Here is a 17,097-nt window from a genome sequence, read left to right as displayed (position 1 = left end):
GAAAAAATACCAAAAGTTCCGCGTTCGAGTCCTAAGAATGGTAATCACCTTTGATAGGAGGGATTTTTCGGCTCCAATTCAGATAAAATCCACAAAATAGCTACTTTTCAGTCCTTATAATTGAAAACTAGTTATTATTATAAAATTTCAAACTCCACTAGTGAAACTCGATAATAATGTCCTAAAGTTTCACTCGTGAACTTGAAACCACATGACATTAACTATTTTTCAAAAGCAAGGCCGAATAGTGACAAGCAAATGTTATTTCACCCCAAATCCAGACTAATCAAGCTCAAAAGTGAATACAAGACCTTGAAATCGTCGAATTTTCCTAGAGTTTCACATGTGAACTTGAAACCCCATGACATTAACTATATTTTGAAAACAAGTCAAAAAGTGGTTAGTAAACGCTATTTCACCTCAAATCCAGATTAATCGAGCCCAAAAGCAGATAACATTGAATTTGAATAGCACTTTATCCAATAGGTCTAGTTGCCAAAGGAACAACTTCAGCTAGAGGAGTAGATAGTGGTGATTGCAATGGAGAAGTTCTACAAATAGGACAAGTTGGATGTAACCTCAACCATGGATCAACACATTTCAAGTGAAACAAATGGCCACAATCTGGCAATTGCCTTAACATGTCACTATTCTTGTAATCACCTAAACATATTGAACAACAAGAACTCACGGTTGAATCCTTGTGAATATTCTTATAAGTATCTGAATACAACAACTTTGGAAAACTCGATAGGGTTTCCTCATCAAGCCCTACGTCCACATCCACGTCCACGACCACAACCACATCGTTATTATTATTAGTATTATTCCTATGTCTCCTTTGTGGTGGCTCCACCGTTGTTTGATGCCTCGTACAAAAATAGGACGTTAGGGTGATTGTTGTTATCAATAACAATATCCCTGCAGAGACTCCGATACCATATGCGAATCCACCAAAGTTTTGTGACCCGAGGAACCCGTCATCGGAGGAATTCGGATCCGGGGCGGAAGCTGTGGCATTCATGATGATCTTGAGGGTGTTGTTGTGTTTGTTGTTTTGGTTTTGGTTTTGGTCATGATGTTTTTAGAACAAAGAGAAATGGTCTAAAAGAGTTTGAAAGTCAACTATTTACATATTTTGTGATAATAAAAGGGAAGTTTGATTGGGGAGGGTATATTTGGACTTCAACTAATAATGAACTTTAAAAGTTATGTCAATGATGAAAAGATATATATAAAGCAAAAAAGTAAAGTGTATTTGAAGAGGCTTCTTGTGAATATATATAGTGTATTTTTGGTAAGCTGTCATTTCTCATTTGATATTCAATATTCGATATTTGCTTTGAGATTTGACTAATTTAAATTTACATCAGAGAATTTTATCGTCTAAGACGCTCAATGGCTAAGTCAGAAATTTCACTAAAAATGTTTAAGATTTAATATTTATAGACAAAAAGTAGTATTTAACTTACGTAACAATATGATTTTTCGAATGTCAAACTAATCATCCTTCGCTAGTTGTAGCTTCACCATGAAGTGCTCCCTACTACCAAAGGTGGAGGCGGAATTCAAATATAAGGGGCTACTGAATTATAGGATAGCGTCATCAAATTTTAATGATTGAATTCTGAATTTAATTTTTGTACTTATTTAATGAATTTCTAAATACAAATTTAGAATTTTGACTAGGCCACAGGTTGAACCCATAGGTAATCTTCCAATAAGATGACTTTATTTTTTAAATTCGTATCTCGAGATTTCTGATTAAAGATAGGAGAGTATTTATATATTGTTTTCTAATAAGTAGTTCATTTCATGTTAGGGGTGTTAGGTTTGAGATGTCAACGGTTAGCCCATCTTTTTCTTCAATGTTTTGATTCATGTGAGTAACGTCTTTCTTTCTAGCTAGCTAGAAAATTATTCAACTTTATCCACTCATATATTATCAGTATTTTTATGAATATATTAAATTATATTATTGTTTTCCTCTATTATTCCCCACCCCTACTTTAGGTTTGACTAATCTGAATTTTCGAGGGTATATTAAATTTACATGATATTCCCTATTTTGGGAATGTCCAGTGCCAAAGTCATTGAATATGTAAGTCGTTAATTCTGGATTAAATAATTAATGTACTTTGTTTGCTGAGTTATGGGCGAACTATTTTAAAGAAGACTCCTCATTCATTACATAGAGAAGATCACCAAGATTTCGCGATCCGTTATCGAATTTATTCTAATTCCAAGAGCTCGGATTGGATTGATATATTTAAAATAAAGTTCAATGACTCTATATGTAAAACTCCAATATGATATCTTCGATATCTCATTATAATACAAATTGATTTTATTTGGTTCATGAGATTCATTTAAAAAGACGTAATTAAGTATGTAGATATATGTAATTAAAAATATTTTTTCTTTAATAGCTCGAGTGTTTAAATGAAATAAGCAATTTATGATGTGGAAATGTGAAAGTTGCTACACATTTTATTTTACACGTTTGATCCCCTTCCTAATTCTAAACAGTTTTTTTACTCAAACATTTTGTTTTCAATAAGACCATTTCTGTATAGATTTTTTAAAAAAAATTAAATTCTAAACATAAATGGTCCTATTGACAACAAAATATTGACTAAAAAATTGTCTAAGAATAACTCAGTATGACTTTGAAGACTTGGTTTTGATGTCCACATCAATCATGCAATAAATTGTTAAGAATTCAAACTTTTAATCTAACTACTCTAATGGTTGAATAGTTGCACCATTAACTAATTATAGAGTATTCATCAATCAGAATTGTGATGAGATATTTGAATTTGCTTCATTTTTATTCAAAGATTTCGATTGAGATCGCTGAGAAAGAAAAAAGTCATGTTAAGTGCAATTTCCTAAAAAATGAGTCATGCAATAATTCTTAAAGCAATGATAAAGTTATTTTTATGGAAAATAATGATACATATAATTATCTCCGTGTAATTTAGAAGTTACTGATTCTAATCATGAAAACAATCGATAGTACTTATATTAAGATAGCATGCTCTTATTCGAACCTTACTAACACGGTTTGCTTTGTGTACCTGTTTGCCATTCCCATTTTGAAAATTTTACAAATGCTTATTTCAACTTATTTGTATGCTTGTTATGTATTGTGTATTGTATAGTTTAAATATAATATTTGTCACTTAAATCTTAGGGGTCGTTTGGTAGAGTGTATAAGAATAATGCTGAATATGATGTATTAGTAATGCATGCATTAGTAATGCTTGCATTAGCTATGCTTGCATTATTTCTTATACATTGTTTGGTTTGATGTATTGGAAATAGCAAGCCTTGTATAAAGACTATTAAAAAAATATTTGTTTACAAAAATACCCCCACATTCTTTTACAAAAATAATAATAATTATTATTATAATAATAATAATTATAATTATAATAATAATTATAATTATTATTATAATTATTATTAATAGAGGGTAGTTTTGTCATTAGTTAATCTAATGCATGCATTAAAACCATTGCATTGCTAATACCTAGAAATCCATGGTATTAACAATACACACTTTAATACACAATAGAGTGTATAACTAATGCAAGCATTAGTTATACATAGGTTGGAAAAGAGTACCAAACAAGGTACTAGTAATACACAGTGCTAATGCATGCGTTATTTTTCCTAATACACTCTACCAAACGACCCCTTATTGTATTGTATCCTTAAATTCATAGTTTATGAACAATGAAAAGTCTCATTCTATATAATAATCTATTTGATGTAATTCCATCACTACCTTATATTTACTTTTCATTTTATTTTATTTATTATTTAATCATCCTATTTTATCGTTTTATAGCTACTCTATACCAAATTCAATTTTTTAAAATTTATCATTCAAATTATTTATATATGCGGTTACATAATGATGAAAAACTATACAATATATATTCAAATGGTATATTTAATAAATTCAAATGTTATACTCTCAATTTCAGCACAAAACTCTAAGACCGTTGTATTCCGCCCTAAAATGCATATTTTGTATAAGAGATAATGCTTAAAAACACATTTAAAGTATGAATTGATTGCGAGTTTTCATTCCTAGCTAACCTATATCTAAGGATGCGTGGTGTGCACTCTCTTTTTCCATTTAGAAATGGTGTCAAATGACACTCTTAAGGGGATAATTATAGAAATTAAATGGATTTTTTAAATTATTGAGTTAGGTTTCACGTGGATGAAATTTTATGGGCAAATACGTTATCTCGTACTTTTTGACGATTGCATTCAAACACCTGATCTAGTTATATGGACAAAATATGTTAATCAAAAGGAAGGTGTTAAGCACCTTTCGAGTCTCGTGTTCTAACATGATTGTTATGAATAACTATTTAAATGAAAACTTATACTATGTTTCCTTGACATCCCAAAATTTTGTCCAAAAACGACCTCCGTTTTGGCATTGATACTTTGGGACACGAAAAAAAGATACATTTATTTAAAATGAGTAAACAAATAAAAGAAATTGCCTTCCCGCCCTAATCATAATGCTAAAGGTCTTTTAACAAATAAATAAAAGTGATTATAATAGCTCTATAAAAAAACTATATTGTAAAAATAAAATATCAAAAAACGAATATTTGAGTATCACCCACTCTAATACTATTTTAAATCTCATCATAAATTTCCAACTCCGTCACTCCTAACAATAAACTTAACCATTCCTTATGAGAATTCGTAACTGAAATCTCTGTTTGCTGGTTTTCTGAAGATCCCGCCATTGATTTCCAGTTTTCGAAGATCAAATCAAAATTCCAGTTCGTAATCACATCTTCGATATTCGAAATCTCATCTTCAACAAGCTTCTCTTCTTCTTCCGCAGAAACAAAATTTCTTTTCGAAATCACAACTTCTTCTTCTTCTTCATCGTACTTTTTCTTCTTTTCTATTTTCTCTCCAAAGCTAATCAGTGATTTTCTCTTTCGCGAGATCGAATCGTGATTTTCTGGTGATTGTTGAAGATCCATTGTTGGTTGATTTTGAAGAAGAAGGGGAAAAACAGAGCATAAGGAGAATTAATTTGTTTCAGGTACCTTTTTATAGAAATTAAATTATAGGTTTTTTTTCGTTTCCTATATTGAATCGGAGAATTCCATTTCCGATTCCGATTCATATTATCTACTTGCAATATTAGGGGCTCTCAATTTTATCGGAAAGCTTTAAGTTCGAACTTTAAATAAATATCTTTTTAAGTTAACTATAACACTTGACTAACATTTCCGAATCTAATTTAACCGTTTCAGACTCGACTATGAAGTTTCAAGAAGTTTCAAGCAATACAAGTTTGAAGTTGTGCTTGCCAAAGCCCGACTTCAAATTTGCATAAGTTCGAACTTTAGATAAATATCTTTTTAAGTTAACTATAACACTTGACTAACATTTCCGAATCTAATTTAACCGTTTCAGAATCAACTTCAGACTCGACTATGAAGTTTCAAGAAGTTTCAAGCAATACAAGTTTGAAGTTGTGCTTGCCAAAGCCCGAAATCAAATTTGCATAACTTCGAACTTTAGATAAATATCTTTTTAAGTTAAACTATAACACTTGACTAACATTTCCGAATCTAATTTAACCGTTTCAGACTCAACTTTAGACTCGACTATGAAGTTTCAAGAAGTTTCAAGCAATACGAGTTTGAAGTTGTGCTTGCCAAAGAATAACAAATTTGAATAAGTTCGAACTTTAGATAAATATCTTTTTAAGTTAAACTATAACACTTGATTAACATTTCTGAATCTAATTTAACCGTTTTAGAATTAACTTCAGACTCGACTATAAAGTTCCAAAAAGTTTTAAGCAATACAAGTTTGAAGTTGTGCTTGCCAAAGCATACCAAATTTGCATAAGTTCGAACTTTAGATAAATATCTTTTTAAATTAAACTATAACACTTGACTAACATTTCCGAACCTAATTTAATCGTTTCAAAATCAACTTTAGAGTCGACTATGAAGTTCCAAAAAGTTTCAAGCAATACAAGTTTGCAGTTGTGCTTGCCAAATCCCGACTTGAAATTTGCATAAGTTCGAACTTTAGATAAATATATTTTTAAGTTAATAATATATAACACTCGGCTAACATTTCGAACCTAATTTAACCGTTTCAGAATCAACTTCGGACTTTACTTTGAGGTTCCAAAAATTTTCAACCATACATGTGTGAAGTTGTGCTTGCCAAAACCTAACTTCAAATTTGCACAACTTTAGATAAATATTTGCTTTTTGAAGGTAACTTTTAACACTTCACCAACTTTCCCGAACTCTGCTTAATACGAAATGTTTTGTAAAGCTTTAAACAATTATTTCATCTCCATATAAATATGCAGCAACTTTGAATTTTCAGCTCAAACAAATGAGTAAACTCTGTAAAATTAGCTGCAAATTTGAACCAAAATCCATCAAAAATGGTGTAACTCAATCTTGTTTCAGATTCTTCGCAGTGTCATCATCTTTATCATCTTCACATCATCGCTTCGAAGAAGAAAACTATCCTACTATTCACCGCAATAGAAGAACCCAACGTCATTATTTAAGCAAATTATTATTCACATTATCTGCAACCCGTTATAAAGAAATCCACACCCAAGTGATTCTTTGTGGATTTGAAAGCAACCCTTTTCTTAACAACATCTTGATTCAATCGTATTCGATTCGGGGGTGTTTGGACTATGCACGCAAAGTGTTTGATAAAATGCCTAAAAGGGATATGATTTCTTGGTCTTCAGTTATTACTATGTATACCCAAAATGGGGTTTATGATGAATCCTTGTTGCTTTTTGCTGAGTTGAGGAGAAGTTGTAAAGAAGGGGAGGGGCCAAATGAGTTTGTTTTGGCTAGTGTTGTTAGTTGTTGTGGAAGGTTAGGTAGTATTGTGAAAGGTGAGCAATTGCATTGTTTTGTGGTTAAAGCTGGTTTTGATCAGTTTGTGTATGTAGGGACGTCTTTGATTGATTTTTACTCGAAGGGTGGAGATGTAGGGGCAGCGAGGCGAATTTTTGATGGTTTGTTGGTGAAGAGTACGGCTACTTGGACTGCGATTATTGCAGCGTGTGTGAATGTGGGGAAGAGTGAAATTTCCTTACAGCTATTGAGGAATATGTTGGAGATTGATGTTGTTCCTGATAATTATGTGGTTTCGAGTATCTTGGGTGCTTGTTCGTCGCTTGAGTATCTTAAAGGAGGAAAAGAAATTCATGGTTATGTGCTTAGACGCGGAGCGGAGATGGATGTTACGGTGAGTAATGTTCTTATTGATTTCTATATGAAGTGTGGAAAGGTTAAGACTGCAAGGTCAGTTTTTGATCGGATGGAAGTTAAAAACACTATTTCTTGGACAACGATGATCTCTGGATACATGCAGAATTCTTCTGACTGGGAAGCCATAAGCATGTTTAGAGACTTGAACAGTTTGGGTTGGATGCTAGATAGATTTGCTTGCAGTAGTGTACTTATTTCATGTGGGTCGGTTGAAGCTTTAGAGTTGGGAAGACAAGTGCATGCTTATACCGTGAAAGCTAATGTTGATTCTGATGACTTTGTGAAGAATAGCTTGATTGATATGTACGCGAAATGTAATTCATTTGGTGACGCAAGGAAGGTCTTTGACATTATGGGTGATCATGACGTAATCTCTTACAATGCTATAATTGAGGGTTGTTTGATGCAGAATAGGCTATATGAAGCTTTTGATCTATTTGCTGAAATGAGAGATAATCTGATTCTTCCAAGCCTTTTGACTTTTGTTAGCTTGCTCGGTGCATCAGCTTCACTGTTTTCCTTGGAGTTAAGTAAGCAACTTCACGGTCTTACCATAAAATTTGGTTTTTCTGCTGACATGTTTGTTTGTAGCATCCTAATAGATGTTTACTCGAAATCTTCATCTATTGAAGATGCGAGACAAGTATTCATTGAAATGAATGAGAAGGATATTGTTGTATGGAATTCTATGTTGTTTGGGTACATACAACAGTGTGAAAATGAAGAGGCTCTAAAGCTCTTCCTACAATTGCGGCAGTCTTTGCAAAAGCCAAACGCGTTGACTTTTGTTGCTCTCATTGCTGCATCTAGTAACCTAGTAAGTCTGCTTCATGGTCTCCAGTTTCATAACCAGATTGTAAAACTCGGCCTAGATTTTGATCCACATGTTACAAATGCACTCGTCGATATGTACTCCAAGTGTGGAAGCTTGGAAGAAGCACATAAGATGTTTAATTCCACTATCCAGAGAGATATCGCGTGTTGGAATTCTATGATATCCACTTATGCACAGCACGGAGAAGCAAAGGAAGCTCTTAATATGTTTGAGAAAATGATAAATGATGGATTGAAACCCAACAATGTCACCTTTGTTGGAGTGCTTTCAGCATGTAGCCATGTTGGTCTTGTCAAAGAAGGATTGTGTCACTTCTATTCCATGGCCGGGTACGGTATTGAACCAGAAACGGAGCATTATGTTTGCATAGTGTCTCTCTTGGGTCGAGCTGGTAAACTGGTCGAAGCAACGGAATTCATTGAAACAATGCCAATTCCACCGGCCGCCATTGTGTGGAGGAGTTTGCTTAGCGCGTGTAGAGAAGCTGGTCATATAGACCTGGGTAAATATGCAGCATCAATGGCAATATCTATAGATCCAAAAGACAGTGGATCATATATCCTACTTTCAAATATTTATGCATCTAAAGGCATGTGGATCAATGTCAAAAAGTTAAGAGAGAAAATGGATAGCAATGGTGTAGTGAAAGAAAAAGGGTGTAGTTGGATAGAAATAAACAATGAGGTGCATTTGTTTATCGCAAGAGACCGAAGTCATCACCAAACTGATTTGATATATTCATTTTTGGAACTTCTGATTCGGAATATAAAAGGGATCGGATATGTTCCTGAGGATACTACCTTCTCAAATGAGTAAAATCTCTGTCATCTTTGTCATGGTATATGAAGAATCTTTGCTTTGCATCTTCTTACGTTTTTTTTTATTGCAAGTGTTTCCCTATTTCTCTTTTAGTTTAAGTTTTCCCACTGCTTTTCCGTCTGTTGAGTAACATCGATGTCGTATTTGTTTATTCATTTTCTTTAGAACAGTGACCTATAGCATTAGCAGCAGCATCTCTTATCATTCTTCCAGAAATTTAGACTTTGGATTTAAAGATTCTCTCTGTACTTGCTCATTTTCTTATTCATGTTTCAGATATGCTATTAGCAAGAACACTGTGATCCAGGCGGTTGTAGATGACCAAAATGACAAGTAAAAGCAAGACATTATATTAGAGTTCTATTGCTGTCGAAAGGTGAGGCACTTAAGCTGGACCACTTCCAATGTAATCATAAAATCTCATAAATCTTGGTTTTCACTTTTCGATAAATTAAACTCAAGGATAAATACCGTGTACTCATGGCTTCATATGTTCAGCATGTGCTTAAGTATCTCTTATAGATAGCATTTCATAGGCTTGTAACCCTAGCTATATATTTGTGCTCTGATGTATCGGCTATATGAATCCTCACTTTTACATTTAAGCTCATTTCATATCGCTAAACAAAATAAACATTAAAAATAGTTACATATATCTCTAACAAGTAGTATACCCTTCTTTTGTTTGTTTTGTTGATGTGTTATATCACTTTTTAGTTTCTCTCTCTAACTTCTTAGCAATGAAGCTAATGAAGTGTAATCCAGTCTTGCAAACAGCAGCCAGAGTCATTCTAAGATTAACTTCCTGATGCTACAGTTTTGCCTTTAATTCGCCTATATCTCGGAGTTTGAGAAAAAAGAAGTGGAAATATACCTATTGACTAGACTATACTGTACTTTCCATTATGTATGTCTCTGTGTGTGCATATATATGACTGGACATACTTCAAGTAGTCAAATTTTCTTTTCATTTGGCAGGTTTCTTCTTTGGTTTGGCAGTGGAGCTTTATCCAATCAGACCAGGTACAAACCTGAAACTGTGGACCAATATGAACTCTTGCTACAAGGTATCTGCTCTGAATGAAAGATATTCAAGCATAAGGTGTCATACACCAGATGGAATCTTGCCGAATATGGTCGATCGGGAGAGTATTCGTTGCGTGCTGTGGTGCCGCTAATATGTTGGGACATGATGGAGATGCATCAACCCAACAAGGTCCTTACGCAGTTTGGGATGTGTGTCAATTCATACCAGTTGCTTGCAATTTTGTGGATAATCACTACATGCATGATCATCGTGACTGAGAACGTGCAAACCATGTTTGTGATGCCCCACAAACAAATATACCCTTGTGTGTGATGACAACTACCTCAGATAGGATCTTCTGATTACTCGACAGATTATCGGGAATCCTAGATTTCATTTGCCCGAAGGGTATGCATCCTTTGCACCAAGGTGCGAGGTCACTGTTTCTACAATAGTTACACAAAATTATGCTCAATCCAATTCCGAGGTGTCCTTCCAAACAGGTTCTCAATGGAAAGCAAGAATACGAGCGATGGCACTGTAAGTCTTCTTGATCATTTAGTTATGGACATTGTGAACAAAGTCAAATGATTTGTGCTTGTGTGGCTGCATAGTTATAGACTTATAGTATAGTAAGATGTGGCAATTGCGATATCCATTGAGCTATTAGTGATTGATTGATTAGCTAGAAGTAGTACTGGATGATGAATTCATAAGGCTATTTCCTGTTTGGTTGCTAATATCTTAATCCAAAAACTCCGGATAAACTAGTTTGACCAGCTTATAAGCTTAGCCAAACAACTTCATAAAGTGAAACTTTTAGCCTTATTTAAGAGGAAAGCCACATGAAAAACCAGGACCATAGAAGTAGTAATTGTACCAACAAGGGTTGTTAGGAAGCGCTTTTCTCGTGGGACTTTTCGGCGCGAATCCGAATTTAGTCGGGCTCCAATGTGGGTACTGGACACCGCGTGGGAAACCGAAAAAAATAATTGTAATTGCATTCAGTATCCAATTTTCACCTATACCCAACAACAACAATACACCTAGTGTAATCCCACTAGGTGAGGTCTAGGGTATGGGAGAGGGTACGGTGTTTGCAAACTTTACTCCTAGTGTGAAGGTAGAGTGGTTTTGTTTCAAAATACCCTCAGCTCAAGTAACTCATAACAAAGCAATGTTAAAAATAACATACAGACGCTAAGCAGACATAGCAAATAATAACAAAATCATAACATAGCAATCAAAAAAAGGCACACTAACAACATCTCAAAACAATGCGATAACTGAAGCAAAGAACAACAGATATTACCAGAAATCGAAAGGCAAGAAACTACGAAATTAGTACTAATGCTATTGGAATGCGCGGAGACCACACTCGACAAATCAAACTTCAAAACTTCAAATATTTTGTTCAAAGTTTGAGATTGTCAAGCCAAACTTGGACAAAATATTTCTCAAGTTGGTTTCGAAGCGATTAAACTTGCAAATTTTTATCACTACAACAATAGCATAAATATTAGTTTTTGCCCCTCTTTAAAAAATGTAAGAATGATTTAAAGGATTTTATCAAAGGCTAGGCCCAATCTTCATATTCTATACATTTTCATCCTAAGTCCATTTTTTTTATATGTTCAATTCATGGCTCACCAAGTGATAGAAAATTGTTTATTTTGTCATGGGATAATTATTGTTCTCTTGGGTGATCTAGTTTACAAACTAATCAGCAAATGTATAGGTTTTGTATATTTAAGTATAATATACATAATCAAAGTATTATTTTATATATTTCGTCTATATTAGTAAATAAGTTTGCAATACATCATATTGCAATGAGTCAACTTTGAAAGTTTTTTTTTTTTTTTTTTTGGTTTCTCACCCGGTGTCCGTACCCATATTGGAGTTCGATTAAATTCAGATTCACGCGGGGAAGTTCCACATTGTGGGCTGGGGGGGGGGGGTAATACGCTCCCTAACAAAGGTGACTTTGTACCAGGAGGACTCGAACTCGAGACCTTTCGTTAAGGATGAAAGAATACTTATCACTCCATCACAACCCTTTGTTGGTAACTAAGAAAGATTTGGTGATGCTTCCTCCACTTTATTTTATGTAGTACTATTTTGGTTAGTACATAAAACTTAGGATATAAATTTAATTTGTGTACTTGATTGATAGATAGTACATAGAAGAAAATATTTGTTTAGATAATAATGGAAAGTATTGACAAAGACATATCAAATTTTAAAATTTGAATAATTAAACTATTTTGAATTCTTGAACATTAATTTAGAATGGAAGATCTAGTGTTAAAGATTTTATAGTTTTTTTAAAATAGAACAAAAATTTGGATGGAGTGCTATCACTTGCTTAAATAAAAAGCTTCCACTTCATTATAGGTCCCTATAATTATTGAAGGATTCTTGTAATTATTTTAGGTTTAAAGAGATCCTAATTGGTGTTTAACATATGTTATTAATTGATGGAATAACCATTCAAAGAGTTAATAGTGTTTATAGTTTCTTGATTTGGTGTTTGTTACTTGCTATAAACTTTGGCTAATTTAGATTCGCGACTGAAAGTATTTCTTAACTAATATGACTCTATTTTTCAGGATTCAACCTGACACCTTTGTGATTCAGAATGAAGGGTGTGCTTACAGTTCTATCAACTACGTTCCTAGGTATCGAAATGAGATTAAGGGGTGCTTACCATCTCATTGACTCTATTTTCAAGACTCGAGCTTGAAATATATGATTAAGAATGAAAAAATTTAGTAATTATCAATCAGATGTTATATATTGTTTGAGAAAGGGTTGCACCCCAAGGGCCACAACCTATATTTTGCACAAGTCTTTCTTAAAATAAGGTTCAAAATTTTATTTTAGGTTTTTCTAAAAGAAAAAAAGAGAAAAGAAAGGAAAAGGTTAGAAAAAAGGAAATAAATAGAGAAGTGAATTCATGAAAGTTAAAAGAAGAAATAGGGAAAAAATAACTGCCTTTCAATGTTTGATATAGTGTTATTCTCTTCCACTTTCCTTGTGCCAAATCTAGCAAATATGAAAGTAATTACAAAGAGTAAACATCATTATCAATAGATATCAATTATTATTTTAAGATCTTTCTTAATAGATGGACTTGACATTGTGTAAATCTCAAGATTTTAATCTTGGAAAGAGAGCCACTATTGATAAGTCCTTTCACTTTTTTATAATCTACCAAATAATGCCTTAAAAAGCATTGTTTCTAGGTTGTGATTCATAACCTCTTTGGGAAGGTAATTCGAGTACTATGTCATTGTCATTGTGGTGGGATAAATAAGATTATTTCACTCATAAATCTTAATTAAAAAATTTGAGTTCAAAGTATAAAACATTTTCAATGGATATTAGACGTCAAATAAGAAATCAAAAAAGCATTATTTTTTTTAATGGATCTTGCATAGTACGAATTCAGATTGATCAAGTGTTTTGGTAGAATGAATAAAATCACTCTATTTTTTAATTAGAGTCCTTAAATTCGAGTCATAAGAATGATAGAAACTTTGATACAAAGCACCTTTCTCTTTAACAAGTTTTACGTTGCTGATTAATCTGAACTCCAAAACGGATACTGAAACTAATAATAATAAAAAGTACTATGCCTATCATCTCCTTTTATATGATACCTTGTTAACTTTCTTTATCACATAGTACTTTCTTTTAATTAGTTTCCATTTTCCTTGTGCCAAATGTATCAAGATGAAGTAGCTTTATATGGTGAGTACCATCATTGTCAATAGATATTAATATGCATCAAAATTCTTGCTTAATATATAGACTTGGCATTGTGTAAATCTTCTCAAAAGTTGACACTTGGGAAGATAGCCATATTGATAAGTCCTTTCACTTTTTAAATCTACCAAATACTGCCTTAAAAGGAATTGTTTCTAGGTTGTGATTCATCACCTATTTTGGAAGGTAATGGAGTAATATGCCTCCATCAAAGGTTGTGACGGGATGAATTTTGAAAAAAAATCTATAATCAAAGGTCTTATGTTCGAGTCTTGAAATAGGGGTGGACCTACTTTTAAGTTATGAATTTGGTAGAACTTTAATAGTTTTGATACAAATCTTGTATACACAATGTGAATCTAAATTAATTGAGGCTTCAGAATAGGTCGAGATATTGAATGGGATAAACCAAAAAAGTACTATGCCCATCATCTCCTTTTGTATAGTAGGTTGCTAATTATTTCAATTATACTTTTCAAATCTTTTGATGTAATTACAAGATATGTTCACAATGATAATTTACAATTGTACTATAGATGTACCTCTTATAGCTTCTTTCCTTTTAAGTCAAGAAAAAAGATTGAGTTTTTTGGATTGATTTTCATGTTAAAATTATATTATATATATAATAATATTTTATTAGAACAGTTAATTAATTTTGAACAAACAACGTTATTATAAAAAGGCTCGACAAGTTTAATTATACATATGAACTCATTATAACATGAAACTTTTAATGATTAAGGAGGAGCTCTTCTAAAGAATGCTTACCCATTTTTTTGCAAGTTTGATTAAAACTCAAATTTTAATTATTATTTTAAAAAATATATAATAGGAAAGCTAATATCTTAGGTTACTCCAAGTAACTCCATCCATTATTTAACACCAAAGTATTAAAAAAAAGAAAAGATTATTAAAAAATTAATGAAATGGAAATCCACTTTCATATTTAAGTAACAGCTGGTCGTTTTTTTTATACTTACTTTATAATAAGCTAAATAAAACAAAAAACTTAGTGTTACAAACACACATTTTTGACTTGATCCATTCAACTTTTTCACCAAGTCCAAAAAGGAAATGCATTACTTAAAGAAGCAACATAAGGAAAATAAATGGAAATTGAAATTTTTAGCATTTATACAAAGCTAACGGCTTGATCCACTCCGCTAGTAATATTATTTATTTTAATTTGAATTTAGATTCACACGATTTTAAAACGCATCATTAGAGTGTACATTTTGCTTATATATCCAACATCACTTATGTGTTTTGTCGATGTTATTCTAAGGTAGGGTGTCACATACACCTCTTCTCCTCTTACAAAATTTGCCCCACCATATTGGTTTGCTTAGACTCAGCACCGAGGTTTATCCGCCTTTTTTGAATTTGCCTTAATTTAGTTGGACTCTGGCTCATCTTTCACGAGTCTAATATAGGAATGGTTCTGATACCATTTGTAATGACTCAACCCAACACGCTATTAATATTGTCCATTATAGACCTAGACTCACATAATTTTAAAATGTGTTATTAATACATAAAACATGAGTATTTACTTATCCAATATCTCTTATTTTTTTGCCATTATTATCCTAAGCTAGGGTATCACACTTGTATTGAAGAATATAATCTTGCTTGGGAAGTAATAAAACTATTCACGAAGCTTAGATTAGCTATTGCTTGTGAGGTATATAAAGAGTTTCGATTTTATTTTGTTCATAAAGTAGACAATAATAAATAAATTAGCAGACAATAAAAAAAATAAAAAATAGAAAGAAATATATCAAATAATTATCTTTCATTCTCTTAATTGAATCATAATTAAACTCGATTCAATCTGTTACTAAAAAGATTAAGTCGAACAGAATAAAAACAATTTGTTGCATAGGTAAAACAAACTTTTTATTTTATTTTGCTTATTTACAATATCACATTGTATACCAAATAGCTTGTATTTAGATTTGATTTAGTATTCATCCTAATGGTATACAATCAAGTTTTGTATTTATATTTGATTTTATATTCATTCTTATTTCTAAATAACCAAAATACAATTTATTTATGTTATATATGTATTCAGCTTAATTGCATCAGTAAAACAAATTTTGTATTTTATTTTGCTCATTTTATATTTTCAATATGACTTTGTATACCAGATAGTTTATATTTAGATTTGATGTTGTATTCATTTTCAATTCTGAATAACCAAAATACAGTTTATTTGCGTATTCATTATATAAGTATTCATACTAATTGCATTAGTAAAATAGATTTTGTATTTATTGGACTCATTTTGTATTTTCAATATCACTTTGTATACCAGCTAGTTTGTATTTAGATTTGAATTCGTATTCGTCCTAATGGTATACAATCAGGTTTTGAATTGTATGGTCTAACTCTTCAATTGAAATGAGTATTTATCGTGCTCAATTTGTAAAAAGAAGTTCATCTGAAATTCCGAATACACAAAATCATATTTAATGAAGTTCATCCGAATACACAAAATCACATTTAAAGAAGTTCATCCGAATATATTTCAGATAAAATTATATTTAAAAAAGTTCAAATAAGTAAGGATAAAAAACTAAGGGAAATATTTTTACCTTTTTTGAAATATTTTCTCCCATGATTCTGTCCATTCTATTATTAAAAATTTGTATTTTTTCAAATTAAATAAATACAATCAGCATTATAACAAACCAAAATATTGACATTTTAAATAAATATTGAAAGTGTTGACAAGGACACCCCTATTAAATGCAAAAATATTGTTATTTTGAAAATTTTCCCATATTTTTATTATTGTCTTGGATCCACAATTAAATATATGGATCCTTAGGAATTGATATATTTTTTTTCTATCACGTAACAGTGACGGATGGTCATTCGAGCATCCTTCATCAAAAAATTAAAGTGTGTCATGTTAATTTTTTACTGTTATTTTTATATTTAACGATGATATAATTCTATAAATAGTCAAATATAATATAATTTCTACTTTAAGGGACCAATAATTCACATTCTAATTAATTAAAAAATTAAATATATTGAGTTATATATCACAACAACGATCAAAAAGTAAAATTTATAAATAATTTAGGGATAAAAAGTATTGTTATCCAACAAAAAAATGCTAGAACAAAAGGTCCTACATATTTGTATGAAGCCTTATGAGCTAAGATTAGGGGTGTTCACGGGTTGGTTTGGATCGGTTATTGGTCAAAATCAAAACCAAATCAACTTAATCGGTTTTAAAATTATCAAAACCAAATATAATATACATTTATCGGTTTGGTGATTATCGGTTTCGGTTTGGTTTGGTTCGGTTA

The 17,097-nt window shown here is 31.8% G+C and overlaps 2 protein-coding genes across 2 annotated transcripts; one reads left to right on the top strand and one right to left on the bottom strand.

The window, feature by feature from the left end:
* Nucleotides 1-471: 471 nt before the first annotated feature.
* LOC125836483 (RING-H2 finger protein ATL70-like) lies at nt 472-1,068 on the bottom strand. The gene has a single exon (XM_049515659.1). It carries the CDS (start codon nt 1,022-1,024, stop codon nt 476-478), a length of 549 nt encoding a protein of 182 aa, XP_049371616.1. The 5' UTR covers nt 1,025-1,068; the 3' UTR covers nt 472-475.
* Nucleotides 1,069-6,411: 5,343 nt separating this feature from the next.
* On the top strand, nt 6,412-8,977 carry LOC125835676 (pentatricopeptide repeat-containing protein At4g39530). Its single transcript, XM_049514789.1, has one exon. It carries the CDS (start codon nt 6,412-6,414, stop codon nt 8,965-8,967), a length of 2,556 nt encoding a protein of 851 aa, XP_049370746.1. The 3' UTR covers nt 8,968-8,977.
* Nucleotides 8,978-17,097: the final 8,120 nt, after the last annotated feature.

This window comes from Solanum verrucosum, unplaced genomic scaffold, assembly GCF_900185275.1.
Source record: "Solanum verrucosum unplaced genomic scaffold, falcon-dt-bn FXZP01000284.1, whole genome shotgun sequence".
Taxonomy (NCBI): Eukaryota; Viridiplantae; Streptophyta; class Magnoliopsida; order Solanales; family Solanaceae; genus Solanum; species Solanum verrucosum.
Note: the sequence above shows the minus strand (reverse complement) of the source record. Positions and strands in the feature narration are given on the sequence as shown.